Source organism: Barbatula barbatula (genome assembly GCF_947034865.1).
Source record: "Barbatula barbatula genome assembly, chromosome: 5".
NCBI lineage: Eukaryota > Metazoa > Chordata > Actinopteri > Cypriniformes > Nemacheilidae > Barbatula > Barbatula barbatula.
Genome location: NC_136769.1, coordinates 18,506,721 through 18,525,876, shown reverse-complemented (window position 1 = coordinate 18,525,876; position 19,156 = coordinate 18,506,721). Strand labels below are relative to the sequence as shown.

The 19,156-nt window shown below is 39.4% G+C and overlaps 1 protein-coding gene across 1 annotated transcript in view; it reads right to left on the bottom strand.

Annotated features, from left to right (window-relative positions):
- The window catches only part of col5a3a (collagen, type V, alpha 3a), a 55,699-nt gene that overhangs the window by 26,935 nt on the left and 9,608 nt on the right, over window positions 1-19,156 (bottom strand). The window contains exons 5-17 of the mRNA XM_079457750.1: window positions 10,837-10,959; window positions 7,696-8,154; window positions 6,264-6,383; window positions 6,046-6,171; window positions 5,862-5,912; window positions 5,739-5,780; window positions 4,827-4,889; window positions 3,835-3,909; window positions 3,254-3,337; window positions 2,449-2,505; window positions 2,268-2,321; window positions 2,124-2,177; window positions 1,944-1,997 (exon numbers count right to left, since the gene is read on the bottom strand). Coding sequence (XP_079313876.1) covers window positions 1,944-1,997; window positions 2,124-2,177; window positions 2,268-2,321; window positions 2,449-2,505; window positions 3,254-3,337; window positions 3,835-3,909; window positions 4,827-4,889; window positions 5,739-5,780; window positions 5,862-5,912; window positions 6,046-6,171; window positions 6,264-6,383; window positions 7,696-8,154; window positions 10,837-10,959 — 1,362 coding nt within the window. The remainder of the gene's footprint in view (window positions 1-1,943; window positions 1,998-2,123; window positions 2,178-2,267; window positions 2,322-2,448; window positions 2,506-3,253; window positions 3,338-3,834; window positions 3,910-4,826; window positions 4,890-5,738; window positions 5,781-5,861; window positions 5,913-6,045; window positions 6,172-6,263; window positions 6,384-7,695; window positions 8,155-10,836; window positions 10,960-19,156) is intronic.

Below are 19,156 nucleotides of genomic sequence, written 5' to 3'. Positions count from 1 at the left end.
ATCCGCCATATTGAAACTATCAAAGCTTGGAAAACTGGAAAATAGGAAAACTGCATGTCTGAACTGAACTAATACTCGTAATTGAATATCAGATGTTACTTGCTATTGCATATACCCAAACATTCAAATTTATACTGTGTGTAGACAGAAATGTTAACCATTCCGGACACATCGTCCCATTATACATATTTATTGATAAAATATCTGTATGTTTATCATAAATGGATTCACTTTCTTCTCTGGTAGCGTCACCCCATATTACGTATTTCAGGTTTTATGCTTAAATGTATTTCATTTGATTTAATTTTACAGAAATGTTTTACAAATTTTAGTTTCAACTTTAGAAAACATTGTAGAAAAGTTAGTTCCAGTTCTTGATTCTGATCAATATATACAGCCGCGAAAATCATTTTGAAACCATTCAAAAAATATTTTAAGTTTCTATGAATTTACTATTTATAGGTATGTGTCGAAATTCAATTTTTTGTTTCATTCTGTGAACTTCTAACAATATTTCTCCCAAATTTCAAATAATAACATTGTTTCCATTTGCGCAAAATGGAAACGAGAGAAAAGATGCTCTGTATTTTTCAGACATCAAAACCTACAAGAAAACAAGTTCATATTCACTTTTAAGCAAAACAACAATAACATGTGTTCATTTATTTTGAAAAGTTTTTTTATGTGATAACCACGATCACATTGCGGTTGGATGATTTTTTAGCACCTCTGAGGTTTGATTTTGTTGAAATTCAATAGATAATGGACTGAAATGACCACAATACACCTATAAATGCTGATTAAATGAAAATATGGAATGGTCTCAGCGGCTGTATGTTTTATTCATGATTAAGCACTGCACAGCACATTCAGCAACTGTTCAGTTACTGTTCAGAGCTGATCAGGGAAAAAAAATTCACCGGAATGAAGGCTTTAAGTGATTTTCGTTATGAAAGTTGCATTGATAACATTTGTATTGTGCGGTAGCTGTTTTACAAAAACAATAAGGTACTCAAGGATATTGCTATATTGTGAATAAATCACGGCTGAGGGGTTGCAGGAACCCTATTGCTTACATAATAACCTTACTCCACGACCACATCTTGCTGTTAAAGTAAAGGCTGCCAGTTCTCTTTTAACTCAACATAAACCGTCAGAAAAAATATTTTCTGCATGAAGCTGCGCAGTGTAAACGCAGCCAATTTCAAACACACAAATGCAAGCAGTGACTATGGGGCAGAGGTGTTTGTGTGGCATGTGGCAGGGTTTGACAGGCCGCCTCAGAGGATCCTTCCCATCTGCTACGAATCTCAGCCTCTCAGCATCCGGTGCCGGGACTCAGAGAGCCATGGGAGGACCTCACACTTTCTCATCACACACACTGCTGTTGTGCTAAACAGCTCTATGTGATTTATTTACTGATGGGTCCCGCAGCTGGACAGGGATGAATGCTCTCTATTGTCAAGTTCACACAATACAACACGGCTTTCAATAGCAAAATGTGCCTCCAACAACTGAAACCATTTGGGTCCAATTGAACGTTTCAGTTTGCTGTGGTCGTTTAAGATGTTAGCTTTGACCGTTTTATATGCGCTTTGTGAAGAGGCGTGCTGAAGTTAACCCCTGACAAAAAAAACCTCATCATTTTGATTCTGCTGTAGAAGATGTGAGGGTTCTGACCATGTAAAACTCAACAAATCACATCAAGGGTGGTTGCTAGGGTATTAAGAGTGAAATCAGCAAGATTGCTAGGTTAGCCTGGTTGGTTGCTAGGGTGTTGCTAGGGAGTTTTATGTGGTTGCTTATAGGCCCAAAGAGACAGGGGCTCCATCAAATTTTTAAATACTATATCGCCATTGGATTTTTTGGAACTGAACAAATCAATGAGCAAAAATTCACGGTTCTTATCAGTATGGTGCGCTGTCTGTTATAATAAGACCAACCTTTGCTCCAGCCTCTCCAGGAGAACCTCGACTTCCATCGGAACCTGACCGGCCCTGTCAGGTAAAACAGAAAACATTTTGCCCAATTCATTTCGTATTCATAAAGATGTTAATTTGTTTAAGTAAAATGCACCACCGCTGACCTCTGATGACACTGATATAGATAATGTTCACACTTACACTCTTTCCTGGTCTTCCATTGAGACCCGCAGGGCCCGGTAATCCAAGTGGACCCTTAAAACAATGTACAGACAACAGACAGAGATGGTGGGTTTATAAGGTTTTCTTAATGTTAAAAGGAAATATGAAAGGACATTACTTTACCGAAGGCCCGCTTTCTCCACTGTCCCCTTTCAGCCCGCTGGGACCTGGAAGACCCTGCAACAAACATATATTTTTACAATTTCAAAGACAGAAAGTTCGAACCCAATATAGCCCCAAACAATGTGAATTTAAAGCAGAGCCGAAAGTAAAACAAACTAGAAATGAAAACCAGGTTTCTTACCACTGGACCCGGCCTCCCCGTGAGACCTAATGGACCTGGAGGGCCTTTCAGTGAGAGCTAAAATCAGAGAAAAAGACAGGAACAGTTTCAGATTTCCTCTCATCTTCAGCCTGCATTAGGACATTTATTTATATTATCCATTGTCCACGGAAATCTGACTTGCCGGTGGCTACTTGTTCAAACCTCATTGTTTTCTGTACAGTGCAGTTACATTTTTCATGTACAATTTTATGCTTTTATGCGATACTTTTATCCACAGTGTCTTACAGTGCATTCAAGATATGCATTTTATCCGTCTGTGTGTTCCCTGGGGCTCGAACCCATTACCTTTGCTCTGCCTATAGGAATCAAACTCATTGTCCTAAGTGTGGTTTATAGTTGATTACTATGTGGTTATTTTAAGTGGTTGCTAGGTGGTTACGTATTGCCCCAGGTCTTAAAAACAACCCAAGCCTATCCCTTGATATTACCCTGGTACCTTCCTATATTGGAGGTTTATGTGTTTTTGCCTGTTTTATTGTACGCCAGCCAAAAACTCCTATAACTCTCAGTCCACACTCTCAGAAGTAATAGCACACCTCTCCTCCACAAGCTGCAGGATTCAAGGTATCGTTCAAATGCCGTGGGACGACTAATGCAGCTCAATTTAATACTTGGTTATGAGTTCATTTAAGTTAAGTATGTGCATTAGCAACAGTAATGCTTGCATTAGCACACAGCGCTGATTATGCAGTGCCACTAAATGAAAAAAGGCCACAGATGTCGTGCAGTTACGCTTAAGTGCCAAAGACAATTTGGGTCTTACTTTGGTCTGTTGCAAGATGGCTTGAGCCTGCGCCTCCTGAGCGGATACCACGGGTCCTTTCTGAGAGTCTCCTCCATACTGGAACTGAGAGGCAAAAAGAAATATGCAATAAATATACATAACAAAATGTCCACACTATGCTGAAAAGATAGTATACACACATTAAAGGTACAGTTCACCTATGAATAAAACATCTGTCATCATTTATTCACCCGCATGCTGTTTAAAATCTCTGTGTGACTCTTTCTTCTGGGAAGCAGAAAAGGAGATATTTTGAGAAATGCCTCTGTGGTTTTGTGTGCGTACAATGGAAGTCGTTGGTGGCCGATGTTGTTTGGTCGCCATCGTTTCTTTCAAAATAGAGTCATATTAAGTCACACAGGTTTGAAATGACATGAGGGTGAGTGTTTTTTGATTATGCTATTTGTTTAACAGATATACATGTACAGGATGCATCTAGATCTGACTATATCACAGCTCCACCATGTGGCCAAAATATGTTATTGAAGCCTGTTTTGTGATGCAAGTCCTGCTAATGAGTATGCACGTGCTTTTAACCCACTACTGAGGGAATAACTTACGGGTAACATCAACAAAGTGCCGTGAGGACCCGGTATCCCGTCAGCACCGGGCAGGCCTGGACGTCCCTCAGGACCCTTTGGAGGGAGATCTTGTTAGCACAATTCATTGACAGCGCAGATCGGTGTATGAGAGCACTAATGTACCATTAAAACGAATTTACTATAGATATATAGTACAATGGTTAAACTATGGTTACCATAGCAAAACCAAGGTTAAGTGGAGTGTATTAGAAATACTGTAGGTCTCAATGGTGGAATTTGTGACTTTGACTAATTTAGTTTCTGTATTTTTAGCGTTGTGCTTTATACGTTATTGCTGTATCAAAGCATAACATGCTCATATGCCCTGCTTACAGCGTTAAATACAAGCTTATTAAAGCTGTCCATCATCGGTCCTCTCTGAACAACATAGCTCTTCAATCTTTAAAATAAAATATGAATCGCTTTGGCTTCCTGCTTCCAAAATGTTATAAGCCCTCTAAAAACACACAAAGCCAAAATGGCCATTCATCTCAAGTGGATACGGTTTTTCAGCCAAGTCTGATGCTCTTACTTAAACTCAACTCTTTGGTGAAGCTGACACCCCACAGTTGATACACAAGCGATCAGAGGCGTTTAACTGAGCGGAGATGGAGGAATGATCTATCTTCATCTCCACTGTCAGAGGTAATTGATAAATTTTGGTTCTTTACAGCGGTTGGAAATCGGTAGTCTGTTTTTTCGCCCTGCTAAGGGAAGGCGTATAAAGAGTGAGTCAACCTACACGAACAGACACACTGTCCAGAACAAATTAGGTCATACTGTGAGATGAGTCATGGCTCCCTGATGCCTAAGGTTTCGGTGGAGGTTGGTGGTCCCTTAGAGCGCCTCTGAATCATATGGGAAGTTTGCTCCATCTGCGCCTGAGTCCATTCATATCCTCTCTTGTCTCTGTGGATTTGTCCTGCTTGTTCAGGGTTCAAACCCGGTCACGTGATAATGGGAACACTTACCCTATCACCTAGGTCTCCGCCGGGTCCCGGAGGGCCCGTGATGCCAGGAATGCCAGGAAGGCCCTGGAAGATTAAATTAAAAGACACAAATTAAAGTATAAAGATTTTTTTATGTATTTCCATTTAAATAATATGTTTTAGTTGAATATAGAACCTAACATTATCTTATACATTATATGCAGTTAGCTTACATAAAACCCTGCATTTCCACAATAATTCTCTAGAGAACGTCATTTTATAAGTTGGAGTAGATATCTGAACATTTTATTTGGTCTGCTTTCATATAAAACCCATTGAATTGTTTTAGATTTAGCTAAAATCTTACAGAAAGTTTTTTTTAAACAAAGCATTATACTATATCCCGGCTGAAAAAACAATACTGAAAAAGCTAATATGATGTATTTAATATTTTTTTGTTCATTTGAGCAAGTTTTTGCCCACAGTAAATATTTTTTTGTTACATTTTTTGTGTTATTTTTTAAGTCAAACGAACAAAAAAAGAACTGCAAAAACTGCAAATAACACCAAAAAAAAATTTCAGGGAACCCTGCCTAAAACAACATAGAAAATGTTATGGATTTAATGGATATCATGGGAATTGTATTGATCTTAATGTAAACTATGATGGTGTCTGCTGGTATGTGAGGGATTCTATTGGTGGGAAGTTGTCTGGCAGATGGGATCACCATTAACAACATTATGGTGATTAATAAACATCGATCACCAGAACACCTATTGGAGTGATGCCAAAACACACTACAAAAATAATAATTTTGTAATGGTTTTAATGGAAAAAGCAAATGGTTCATTATGGAATTTTAATGAAAATCATTCAAATTTCCTTGATGGTTTCTATTGGGTTTCAATTTTTTTCAGCAGGGATGTGATGGCAGTATTGTAAACAACACTTACTGTCGGTCCCGGTGGTCCGGGAGGTCCCTTGAAGAATGTGCCCTGGTAATATAAAACACATTATGTAAATACACAAAGGCCAAAACAAATCAGTATTTCTGTGTATTTCACTTCATCACTCACTGGTTCAACAACAGCTGGCTCTCCCTTCTGTCCCTTCTCAAATCCTCTACCCTGCAAGAGGAAGAACAGAAAAAAGATCAGTTCTAGGTCACAGCAGTTTGGAATACACAGGACACCCGTTGCGTGTTAGTGGTTAACTGTTAACTGACCAATTAACCTGTGGCAATACACAGCAAATCTCTACCTGTCCGTCCCATGTAACTGCTTTCTCCCTCTCTGCCTGGTCAAAACGGTCCTCGTAAGCTTCATACTCCTCAAACACCTGCTCGAGGCTGTCCGAGTTGTTTCTAAAGTCATCGTACTCCATGATCTATACATCACACGCAAAACATTTTAAAACCACTAGTCAGGGTTCTACCCCTTAAAAATGTTATACTTCAAGCCTTGCACCATATCACATACCTGATAATCTGTAATATTGGGGCCGACTGTTACCGTGGAGACCAAAAGTTCATCACTCTGATCCCTGTAAAGGTCATCACTAAACTCTTCAACCTCCGGAGTTTTAATTGGCCTCTCGTCCTGCACACACACAGCGGAGTCAGATGCGGCACAGCCATGGCAACCGTAACCACGGAGATGCCAAGCACAATCAATTATCTCCATTCTGCATTACTTTGGCTCCCCCAACCCAGATTGAGCGTTAAAAACATTAACTGTGCTCCAGATCTCCAGGTCACTGTTGGATAACAATGTTAGCGTAATGAGTTCACAGGTGTGGTGTTAAGGAAGCATTCTTAGTTACGAAGTCATAAATCAGAAATCAGGGGTAGTAGGTACTTAGGAGGAGGTTTATGAACAAATGGTGATGTCAGCACGAAAGCCGTATGTTCTGGTGGCAGCCATAACAGCGTGAAGGCAAGGTGAAGCAAACTTGGCAGAGCCATATCGGCATATGAGGTTTGTCTCAGCGCAAGCTTGTGATTCACGGTGCGAAACGGCATCTATCAGACCTGTCGTGGATAAATGTATCAAAAAGATGTATGAAAATGGATTTATGCTAGAGTAAAACTAAGCCTGGGTTGGCCCAATTTGTCATTTTGTCTGGGAGCGCATCTTTCAGTTTCGATCTATCAAGCATGCCAAGTGAGCAGATAAAAGTACACTCTAAGGTTTGATGGCCAGTAACTCTTTGCCACAACTTATATGCGTCATATCTCACAGTCAACCTGAATTTGACACACATCCAAGTATCATTGTTAAAATGAGCTATATGAGAGCTCTCAATTAAACATGATCATCTAGTGTGATTCATTATAGAAATAATTATTGAAATATTCTAGAGAAAAATTTCTATTCATTGAATTTTATGTAAAGCCTCTTTGAAGCACTATATAAATTATTCTAAAGTGAATTGAATGTTTTTTAAAGGGACAGTTCACCTAAAAATGAAAATTCAGTCATTATTTACTCATCCTCGTGTAATTTCAAACCTGTATGACTTTCTTTTTTCTGCAGAACACAAAAGAACCAAACAACACTGACCCCCATTGACATGAAGTCAATGGGTGCCACCGTTTTTTGGATTCCAGCATTCTTCAAAATTTAATATTTTGTGTTCCACAGAAAGAAACTTATACAGGTTGGGTGAGCAAATAACATTATTTTTGGGTGAACTATCACTTTAAGTGACACTAGATTTGTGATGTCATGTGACAGATTTTCAACGCACCATTGGGGATGTTAGAATGGCACAGACTGGTTAGTATAATGGGTGAATGGGAGAAGACAATCTCATGGTTAAACTGTGCAAGAGGGAGTAAGTGATTGGTCAGGAGAATGATGGGGAGGGATGGAAAAGCATGGACAACCATACTGGCGCTCTACGATCTACCTCCATCTTTGGAGACTCATCTTTGGAAAGTGTAGGAGGTGATACCGAATGTTCTTCAAGGTTTGACTCGGGAACTTTAGTGGTCTGTTTGGTGAGTTCTTCCACAAATGTGTCAGGTTCGTGTGTGGGCATGTCAGGTACGGAGGCCATCTGATCAAGGGTTATTGCTGGTGTCTTGGGATGCTCTGTTGGAGGCGGTGTGGGTTTCTCTGATGCAGCTGTAACATGCTTAGATTCCTGGGCCAAATACTCTGGCACCTTGGAAGACACCTCGAGGAAACCTTCTTCGAGAGCTTCTGTCTCCTCTTTCTTCTTGTTGGAATTTTTTTTGCCCTTCTTAGAAGATCTGTCCCTCTTTTTTTTGTTCTTCTTGCCCTTTCCCTTTTTTTTGGAGCGTTTCTTTGGTTCCTCAGGTCCGTCGCCCTGCATGACCTCATCGAGGTTATGGATTGGTTTGGCCTTTGGAGTCAAGGGTTGGGTAGGGCAAATGTGAACAGAATTAAAACATTTGAGACAGTAGAAAAACACAACTGATGAACAAAGATGTAAATGCTACTGACACTCAAGTTGGCAAGTTCTGCATAATTTGTCTGCAGCGGTTGTACAATAAGGATGGCTGGCTGATTCCATCAAGAAAATGTATTCTCATCGCAAATTAGGCTGAAGTTCAACTTGTTCGCAATTCAGATTCGCTACGTTATCAGCTCACCATTCAAGTGGCGAGAGTTGAGCTGCTTACAAGCTATTACCAAAGGCCCTGACTGAATGGACTTGATTAGGCCTGTCGGGGGGAGATTATATGAATAATGTGAGAACCAAGCTAAGTGTTGAAATGCCAAGTCGTGCAGGATAGAATCGGATCAGTGAGAGGAATGGTAATAGGTCAATAATGTGAGCAATGCTGATGAATCCTGCCATTACTCCCTGTTCTCTCAGCTGTAGTGGGAACAGAAAGCCAACTGGCTCTGCCTGTGAACGGCTGCCGACACACACTTTTCCTGGAGCCAAGTTTTAGAGAGATCTACGCAGACACTGTACTTATACAAAGCAGGGCGTGGGAGAAATGAATGTTCCTGATGACCTGAAGCGTTTCTCCCAGAAGGCCGCGGAAAAATGCTAACCCACTGACATGATTATTCACCGCGCTGACTCACACGCACGTGTGTGTTCACAACAAATGCAAATCACTTAAACATGTTCTTACTTTCCCCACAAAACCATCACACGATTGTTAAGAATGGATTTGTTAAATGTGAAAATTATCTCACCTATCCTATCTTAGATGGTGTTCACACCAAACTGTTTTCAACTTAAAACTGTTTTGGGCTTTTCATTTAATTACCGACATTTAATGACAGCAGCATTTTAAAGGCATAAAATGCTAACTTTTGAAAACAAGTTTCAAAGTGCACAATTTTGAAAACTATACCATGACTGTCTCTGACTAAACGACAAAACACAACTGTGACAACGCTGACGTCATGCGTATTTCATACACAACGTTTTAGTCGTTTTTAAGTTCCAGTGAAATAAAAAAATGACAGTGCCAATTTTTTAAAGAAATATTGCAGCGTTTATTATAAATAGTTTATCAAAGTGGGTCGTTCTCTTTTTTAAATTCAGATTTTTGCTAAAATCGGAAAATGCACTTCCTTCCTGACTATCCATCTCAAATAACGTATGTTAGACAGCGGAGCATCTGTTAACTCCCCCCTTGCTGCCATTTCCATTTCAAAATGCAACGGCTGTTTTATAAATGCTATCAAATCGCAGAGCAGGACGAAAGCGACCACTATTTTTCTCATTAGAAATTCCAATTCACTTCAAAATGCGTCAAAATACAGAAGTTAAAACAATTCCAACTTCCAGTTCACGGGGACTTCAAAATGCAAAGAAAAAACATTCCCGTTCATCATTGTCGGGTAAACATAGCCTTAAAGTCACCAAACAGTCACCATGAAACAATATTTTCCATATTGTGGCGTATATTTGAATGATACAGCTTCTGAAATGAGAGAAATGTAAGGCAGAACTTCATTTCGTCCAGCGAGAACTGATTGGATTCCCTTGAAGTTGGGCGTTAGTAACAAAATGGAGGCAGATTTGAAGGCCAATCCTCTATTAAAATATGACATTTTAATTTTTATTTCATTCCGTCTTTAATGTGCAGAGAAAATTGGGTTGCTGAGAAATGTAAACACTGCATTTACAGTAGCACTACTAGTTTGACCAATAGTATGAATTACGGTACGACTACTTGTTTGTCCAAACAATTGTTGGCAGTAAATACACTTAAAAAAAAGGTGGATTATTTTCAACCCAGAGTTGGATCAAAAAGGGACCTGAGTTTCTTGGTTTATCTTTTTGGCCCAAAGCTGGGTTGAAAATACACAGAATTTTTTTGTTTTATCCTGCCAAGTACAACTGTTGGCTGTATCGAGGATATAATGAAATAAAGGAAATGAGAGACCCAAAAAAGATCTGTACTCAAACCCGCATCGCTGTGAGATCACCAAGGCTCATACAGGTCAAAAAACACACACTCTTTAGATTTTTTTCTTCATTAGCATTAAGCTAAAGTCTCTCTGGGTGATCAGTCAGTCTAATGGTGCTTCAAGCCTCAGGCACGAACAACTTCCTTCATTTGCAAACTCGTCCTAGTTTACTGGCTGACTGAGATGAGTGCTCCGGGAGAATAATAATAAATGCAAACAGATAAATGTAAATGCAGCCGGGTAAAGCCAACTCAGCTCAAACACCCCAAAAATTTGACTGTGTTAATCCAAGAGAGGCTAGGAGAAAAACATGTTTTGCCAAGCTGGAACAAATTATGTCCTCATAAAGTTCAGCAATTTTGTAGAAAAGTGGGTGAAGTGGGTTGTGCAAGGTTCACTGGAAAGACAAGTGTCTCCGTTCAAATCATGCTTAAATGCTAAAACACAAGGAGTCTGAGGAGAACATTACAACAGGAACTGAACAATTAATCTGAGGAGGAAAATAAATCTGGATGTAAAACAACGCAGCTGGAAAGATATGAAAACGAATTAATCGTTGTTTTGAAGTGTGAGTTTAACTGTATTGGTCAGAAAGGCATACGTCTGAGTTTTGTGTCAGTGAGGTGAGTGTAGAGAAAGCACTAACCTCCTCCGGCTCCAGGTTCTGGGTTCTGTAGGGTAATGGACTGTCACAATCAGGAATGTAGTGTTGGCAGTAGTCAGCTGCAGACTGAGGATCATCCACAAACAGGAGCTGCTGGATCTCACCCTGTACCACACATATAACAAAACTCTGGTCAACATAATGTGCAAGTTGAGTGAGAGAGCGAGAGAGAGAGAGAAAATTCACCATGTTGTTTCTACAGTAGCCCTATACGGACAAACTGCTCTACAGAGCACGTTTCATACACGTTATCTCTTTCAGCAAAGAAGCAAAACTTGATGACATCTTAGTCCTGTGTCAGCCACCGTAGTGCTTCAAAAGGGAGAGGGTAGTGAGCCGTTGGTTGCAATTCGCAACCTCACCACCAGATGACGCTAAATTTCACACACTGGACCTTTAAACTGAAATTGAGAAAAAGAGAGATCTATCTATCTATCTATCTATCTATCTATCTGTCAGTATTGCGTAATTTTCAGACAGATAGATCTTAGATAGACTTAAAGAAAAATAACCTTTTAAACTAGGCCAGTGAGCTCTTAATTAACCATTTCCATGATTGCGTAATATTCACATGTACTGGTGAAATTCATCAAAGAGAAATACAAGGAACCTTACTTAATATACGCAGTGAACATGCTGAGTCGAAGCAGAAAAGTAATTTAAGATGAAAAACACCTTGTGTAACACTGATGAAATAAGGGGTAAAAAATGTTGAAAGCGTCTACACAGAAAATGACTCAAATTCGAGGAAAATCATTACATTATCCAAAGTTTCCTTTGGATAGAGCATAAGACAGATTGGAATTGCACCGCAAACAGATTCTGCTTTAAAGGTGAGTCCTCTTCATTTCAACATTTACATCAGCTTCTAGGCCACAATACCTGTCTGACACACCAATGCTGTAGATTCCTTACAGTTATACATATATGTACAACAGGCCCAGTCATCTAAATGTAGCTAAACATGCTAGATGGCCACAGTGGGGGATCCCAAGCAAATGATTGTATTCTGGTTCCTATCACTGAAATCTAGAGTCTACATCACCCAACCATAAAATAAATGCTGCATTTTAATCAGTAGATATTAAGTGTCTGTCCCGGCACAGCCGGTATCAGGAACGCCTTTGCATATCTGACTGTGAGGCACTCAGGATGAAATCTATCAGGGGGATAACCAGAAACATCGTCCTAGGCCCGGTGATGAGAAATAAAAGTCCAGGGAAAGTAACCCTAAGGTTGCTGAATTGTTTGGTATACGTGATGATGTGCACTGCTGTAAGGCGTGGTATAAGCACACATACTGTGACTGCATTTATAAATATTTTCATTGTTTAAACTGTAACACCGTGAAAACTTCTTCAAGAGCTCTTGTTCCGTGGAAGAGAGCGCCCCCTGTTGAAAGGCAGCTTCAATTCCACTAAATTGATGAATTGTAGTGGTCAGCCTTATTCAGACACCAAACCATTGATTCAATGGGGAAAAGTTCACCCAACAATAAAAATTCTGTCATCATATACTCAACCCTCTGATTGTTCTGAACCTGTTCTGCTGAACACAATGAAAGATATTTCTGAGAATGTCAGTTTATAGTTTATAGTCCATGCCCACTGTATTATATTCTCACTATTGTATTCTGTATTTATTCTAACTGTATATCCTGCACTTGCTAACTGCACTTCTGGTTAGACCTAAACTACATTTCGTTACACTGTACTTGTATATGTGTAATGACAATAAAGTTGAATCTAATCTAATCTAATCTAACCAAACAGATCTCATCCCCCATTTAGTGCCATAGTTGGGAAAATAAATATTACGGGAGTTAATGACATTCTTACAAATATCTTCCTCCGTGTTTAGGAGAATAAAGAAAGTTGAAAGCTCGCGAATAAACCTGGAGTTGTAAGGAGGTGCAGAGCCTTGTAGAAATTTGGTCTGATCACCATATTACATCCCAACTCTAGAAAACTAACAAGAACAGCGCAATATTTTCATTGTTTAGCAAATAATTTAGGCAAAGGGGGTTTATAGATCTGTGGGTTTATAGATCTGTGGAACAAAGCCGGGTTAAGGTAAAGAAACTTTGACAGAAGTACATCCAAGTGCGGGATGTACAGTAAAAGATCCCTGGTACGATGACCTCAATAATATACTTTGGACAAAACCGGACATTGACCTGGTGGATCTTGTTGTGATCGCCGCAAACAATGATGCGACGGATGCTAGCACAGTTGACCGGGCTAACGTTAGCACACATGACACGCGATGTTGACAGTGAATTTATTTAGTTTAAGAAAGCAGTTTAGGAAATAAGTTCTTGTTGTGTGCATGTGTAATGTGCAATGTTACTACTATTTTAAATAGTAATGCTGTGCTGTTGTCACGTGAGGAGACGTGACGTACGTACATAATGACGTACGGTGGAGAAGAAAGTTGAGTAAAGAAAGTTACAGATTCACTACTCTCGTGTGGCCTGTATTATTCTTAAATCATATGGATAATACACAGTTCTCTCACTAACGATTGATGTGGATGTTGTCACGTGGCTGCATTTTGGTCCGTTGCAACTGGTTCAGACCAAATCAGTGTGGTGTGAAAGGGCACTAACGCCGCTGAAAAATGCAAAAAAGTATCATTTGTTTGCCATTGGTCCGGTCCAAATGAACCGAACTAAAGGTGAGAAAGCAAATTACGACAGAATTTTCATTTTTGGGTTAACTTTTCCCTCAATGCAGAATACAATATTAATATTCACAATGAAGATATCTTCATCAGCGGGTCAGTGGAGATTCTGTGACTCATCACTGGGATCTGTCCGGTACACCAGTGGGTGGATCATAAGAGGTTGAGAAATGGCAATACCCAAGATCCAGTCAAACACAGCCAAACCACACACCAAACATTTCTCAAACTAACAGATGTAACCAACTTTCTATTACATATTCTATTATATCTATTGTCTCTATCTGACTGCTAAAAACAAATAAATAGTTAACCCAAAACTAAAAAAAGCTGATATTATTAATTCACCCTAATGTTAACCGAAACATGTATATTACTCTTTCTTCTGTGGAACACTCTTTTGTGTTCTGCAAAAGAAAGAAAATCATAAAGGCTAAAAATATGACATGAGGGCCAAAAAATTATAAACATTTTTGGGTGAACTATCCCTTAAACATAGTTTTGCATGTTTTCAGACCACCATTTAGAATCAATGGCCCAGACATGCACTGGTTATAGATGGATCGTATCTACATCTTGAGTCCCAGGTGGTTTACAAACAAAAACAACTGACTGAAACCACAAAACCATATCAGATGCGGAAAGTCTGGTGTTTGTTTTGTGTGTGTTTGAATTCAGTTTTCCAATAGCCTACTTCCCCAGCTCTTAAGCAATTTGTAAGAATCTGGAAGTAATAGATGGAGGCTATAAGTCCTGAACGGAGTCCCCAGGCTCCCGAGCAGCTCTCCCACGCTGAGGGATCTGGGTTAGAACATAAGCCCTCTGGATTCCCCCGGATCTAGGCCCTGGGAACTGGCCTGAGATCAGGTCGTACCTTGTCATCCCTCAGTACCAGCCTCACCCAGTTCAGCCTCACCCAGGGTGACCCCTGGCCCAGGTGCAGTTCGATCAGAACCGTGAGCTTGAATGTGGACCCAGAGGGAGCGATAAATTAAGAGAGTGAGTCATGATCTTTCACATTCACAGTGTTTTGAAGAGTATAAAGTGTAAGTTCATTTTTTAGAGCACATGAGGTGGTGGGGGCTTTTAATTTGGGGACAGAATCAGAAGTTATGCTGCAAACATCTGGAGTTGTTGAGAGAGAGTATTGTCTATGCCCTAAAACCAAAGACAGCTGCTGCGCTGCCCAGTCAGTGATTTAACAGACTTGTTTTAGAATGAAGGAATGTTAAATGAAACTGGTATCAGAATATTATTCAAGCCATCATTTTATAGTGTCTGACCTGTTGAGCTGATACAAACATTTTATATGACCAAAAATACTTTCTCTTGGCCGGATCTAAATCAATAATTACAAGCAACAATAAAAACTGGCAATGGCATGTTCTACAGTTTTAGGGATGGTAAGAAATATTTATACTCATTACATTTTCAAGGGAAAGTTCACCCAAAAATACAAATTCTGTCATCATTTACTTCTGCTGAACACAGAGAAAGATATTTGAAAGAATGCTGGTAACCTAACTGTTCTTTCCCACTATTGACTTCCATAGTAGGAAAATAAACTACTGTTGTAGACAATAGTGCCCCAGAACTGTTTTAGTTTCTAATCTTCAAAATGTCTTCTTTTTTGTTCATCAGAAAAAAGAAATGTATACAGGTTTGAAACAACTTGAGGAGTGAATAAATTATGACATCATTTTTGGGTGAACTATCCCTTTAAGAAAAATGGTTATGAGCATAAATACGTCTTAAATCTTACCATCCATTAAACTGTTTTATTTTTTAAAAGCTAAATATATAAATTTTAAGGTCCATATATAAATCACGTACTGTAAATCCTGCCTTTTCTATTTTTAAAATTGAATCATATGTTGGCCTTACGTTTTTGGCCTATATTACACAAGCACCTTGATGCCCTCCTACTTCCTTGTACCGCTTGAAATGCCGCCTTTTTCAGATATCATCCTAATAAAGAAAGCTCACAGGGAAGTTTCTTGCTCTTGACAGGATTTGTTGAACAATAGGACTTTGTAATGATTTTTGGGGGTAGTGTGGAAGTATGGAATGGGAACTTAAGCTATAAGGTTTCTGCAATAAGAAAGTTTGGGAGACAAATTGGATAGGAGGACATGGGGAGTGTGAGGTTATTGCAGTGGGCGGCTGCCGGAGATGTTGTTCATCCTACAATGGACTTGAAAAAATATCTGGTTTCTATAAATGCCAATTAGCCTGACAGCCCTTCATCTTACTGGCTGGAGGGTCGGGCTGGTGGCCAACACACCCACTTCTCCAATAAGCTTGAGGGTAAAGCTGACAAAGTGATTGGTCTTCAACTGTAATCCAACATTCATCTTAAACTATTTATTCACCGAGAACGATCACAGAGTTGCATGTTTAAACTGATCAGAAACACACAGATAATCATATAAACAGAAGCACAACCCAAAACTCACAAGACAATGAAACCAAAACCGCGAATTTCTCGGCCGAGTTGAAATTTTTCAATGTGAATCGGGTGGCCCGATTGTGGCAAACGCACGTCAATCGCACCACCCAATTCACATCTTTCAAATCGTCTGCTGCGAAAATTGGTAGACAAACCCTAACACGTCCTTTTTAGAAGACATTTACATTTATGCATTTGGCAGACACTTTTATCCAAAGCAACTTACATTGCATTACACATTTATTTCTGACTATGTACAATCCCCTGTGACCGAACCCATGACCTTGGCATTGCTAGCGCCATTCTCTTACCACTGAGCCACAGGAAAGCCGCAGGAAAGCCGCAGGAAAATGCAAAATATTGTGAATATGTGTATTCAGTCAGACAGCATTAATGCAAGTGATCAGAGGTGAGCTAAGTGCTATTTTTCGACTCAATCAGAGATCACAAAAGATAATATTAAAGAGGTGTGTGAGCTCGCAAGCACGATGTCAGACACTGTAATATTCTCTGGCCCCCTCCCTGCTTACCGTGGTGATGAGATACATAGCAGATTATCATCACTAAATGGCTGGTTGTCTGAGTGGTGCCTGCAGAATGATATAGTTTTTATAAATAACTGGAAGAGTTTTGAGGGCAGACCTGACCTGTTGAAAAGTGATGGTCTCCACCCCTCCTGGGCTGGAGCTTTTCTTCTGTCTAGAAATATGGCACATAGTCTTAATGCTAAAACTTGACTCACTGGGGCCCAGGTCAGAAGCAGACAGAATGGCTTAACCAACGGTCTGCTTGCCGTCTCACGTCGCAGAACACACAAAATGCACAACATGCGATATTCCTTTCTCCCAAACTTCATACAATAGAGACTGTAGAGACAACCGAAACCAGAAACACTTCCAATAACAACTGATGAATTTGTTGCATCAAAAAATGCAGAACAGTACTCTACTCTCAGACAGTCTTGTCTCATTGTTCCAAGGTTACCAAAGCAGGCAGGACGCAGTTCATGCCCATACCTGACAATAGCTGTGATGATAGAGCTGGACAAAGGACGTGGCGACTCTAACAAACTTCAGCCGCTATTAGATTATTAATGATAATCTTAAATAAATAAAAAAATCTTTTGTCTTTTTGTGCAAGCACCGTCGAGCTTGTCCAGAGGCTGCAGCTTTTGACCGACGGGAACTGGAATCCCCTGGTTAGGCCTGGTTTCCCTCTGAGGCTTTTTTCTCCTCCAATGGAGTTTTGGGTTCCTGGCCACAGTTTGCATACTGTTTTGCACTGTCTGCCTGGCCGGGGGGGGGGCTGCTAGAATTTTATAGTTTTATTTAATTAACACTGCATATAGGAATTTATAGTCTGTCTGATATTTGACCTGTGTTTTGACCTGCATAACCTAATATGTTTTGCTTATAGTCAATGTTTTCTTGAATGAAAATTGTAAAAAGCGCTTTATAAATAAAGCTGACTTGACTTCCAGGTATTCTCAAGTGCAAACAAGCCCGGGCAGCACAATGTTCTCCTCTAAGCAGCCAAGACCCCAATTCACTTCAAACTGTTCATTTAAACATAAAACAAACCGCATTCCAGCAGAGCGAAGCGATGCATAAACATTATTTGATTTTTGTATGAAATTCAAATATACTGATTTGAGAGTCACTGTCACCTCCCGGGAGAAATTATGTGGGGAGAGCGGCGAGTTGGGCGAAAGGGAAATTTGTCAAAAAGTTACTATTTTGACAAAAATAATATCTGGGGAAATTAGGCTTTAGCAATCGACGCCATTAGTTTATGGATCATATTGTATGGCTTTTGGTTGACATTTGGAAATAAAGTTACTGTAGATATTATGAAAGGTTTTAAACAATAACATGGATTGATTTCATTGTAACATGGTATGCTACTGGTTTAAACATTTATGTGTTGGTGAGATTCACCGGTTAAATTCATTAAAAGAACTGTCAATACATTATTAATATAACTATGCATGTATGATGAGAAGAACTTCTGGTAATTGACTATATCGACCACAAAACCACTGGCCCAGAAGTAAAAAAAAATTCTTTACATGTGAAAATTGTTTTCAGTTTTTCTGAATTAACTATTTATAGGTGTGTTTTTAGGTCAAATTTCTTTTTTTATTCTGTTAACTACTAACAATATTTCTCTCAAATAAATTATTTTTTTGAAAATGTGAAAAATTTCCACGGTTGTATAATTAAATCTTCAGATATTCACTTAACATTTTGATTTAGTTATAAATGTTCTGTTGGTTGTATTTTGTTCAAACGCTTATGTAGTGTTGAAAAACTTAAACGGGAAAGTTCTTCTGGACCAGCACTGGGCCGGTGTTGTTTGATGTCTTCTGAAGTTACAGCATTATCTTTTTTTATTATTATTTTAAAGGGGGGATTTAACGCTGTTTCCTTCAGACCTTCAGACTTCTTTAGAATGTTAAAGGTTCTGGCTTCTCAAGCTTAACAGGGAACTTTACAGGGTTTTACGTATTATGTCTGTGCTCGATACACTCTTCCAAGGTTCGTATAGGTTACTGAATGTTTTTTTCAAACATTAAAAACTGTAAAGTAACAACTTTTATAAGTACTTCATTGATCAATTCTCCTGGAAAAGCAAGCCCACAGCAAGGCGAAAGAAATAGCCAGTCCACGTGTCAACCGAAGACAGATAGGAAGACCCGCTTACCATCAAGATTGGCTGCGCTGTGGGCCTGCAGCTCATTACTCTTATGATAGTGAGAGAAGTTGAGGTGTGTTTGTTTGTTTATGGAATTTCAGTGATGAATGTTATATAAACGGTGCATATAATGCTGGATTTGCAGATCGTTTGAAACTGATAGATGGAGCGGCCCCCGTGCTAAAAGAGGCCGGACAAGAACCGCACACGGTAAGTGAAACTAAGTCATATGTCTGTGTTTTGTTGGCATTCGGCACGTACGTGCATAATGTAAACAACACAAACTTATAGTGAATCAAAACAGTTATGCAGGCATAGTACGATGATGTATTGTATGCTTGTGATTAAGGTGCTCCCCCGCACACCCCCAGGATGTCGTATGTTTTCAGAAATAATCGTACAGCTGTATCTATCTTTTTAAATGTGATCAAACTAAATAGTCTTCGAAGATACGAAGTATGCAATACTAGTCTATAG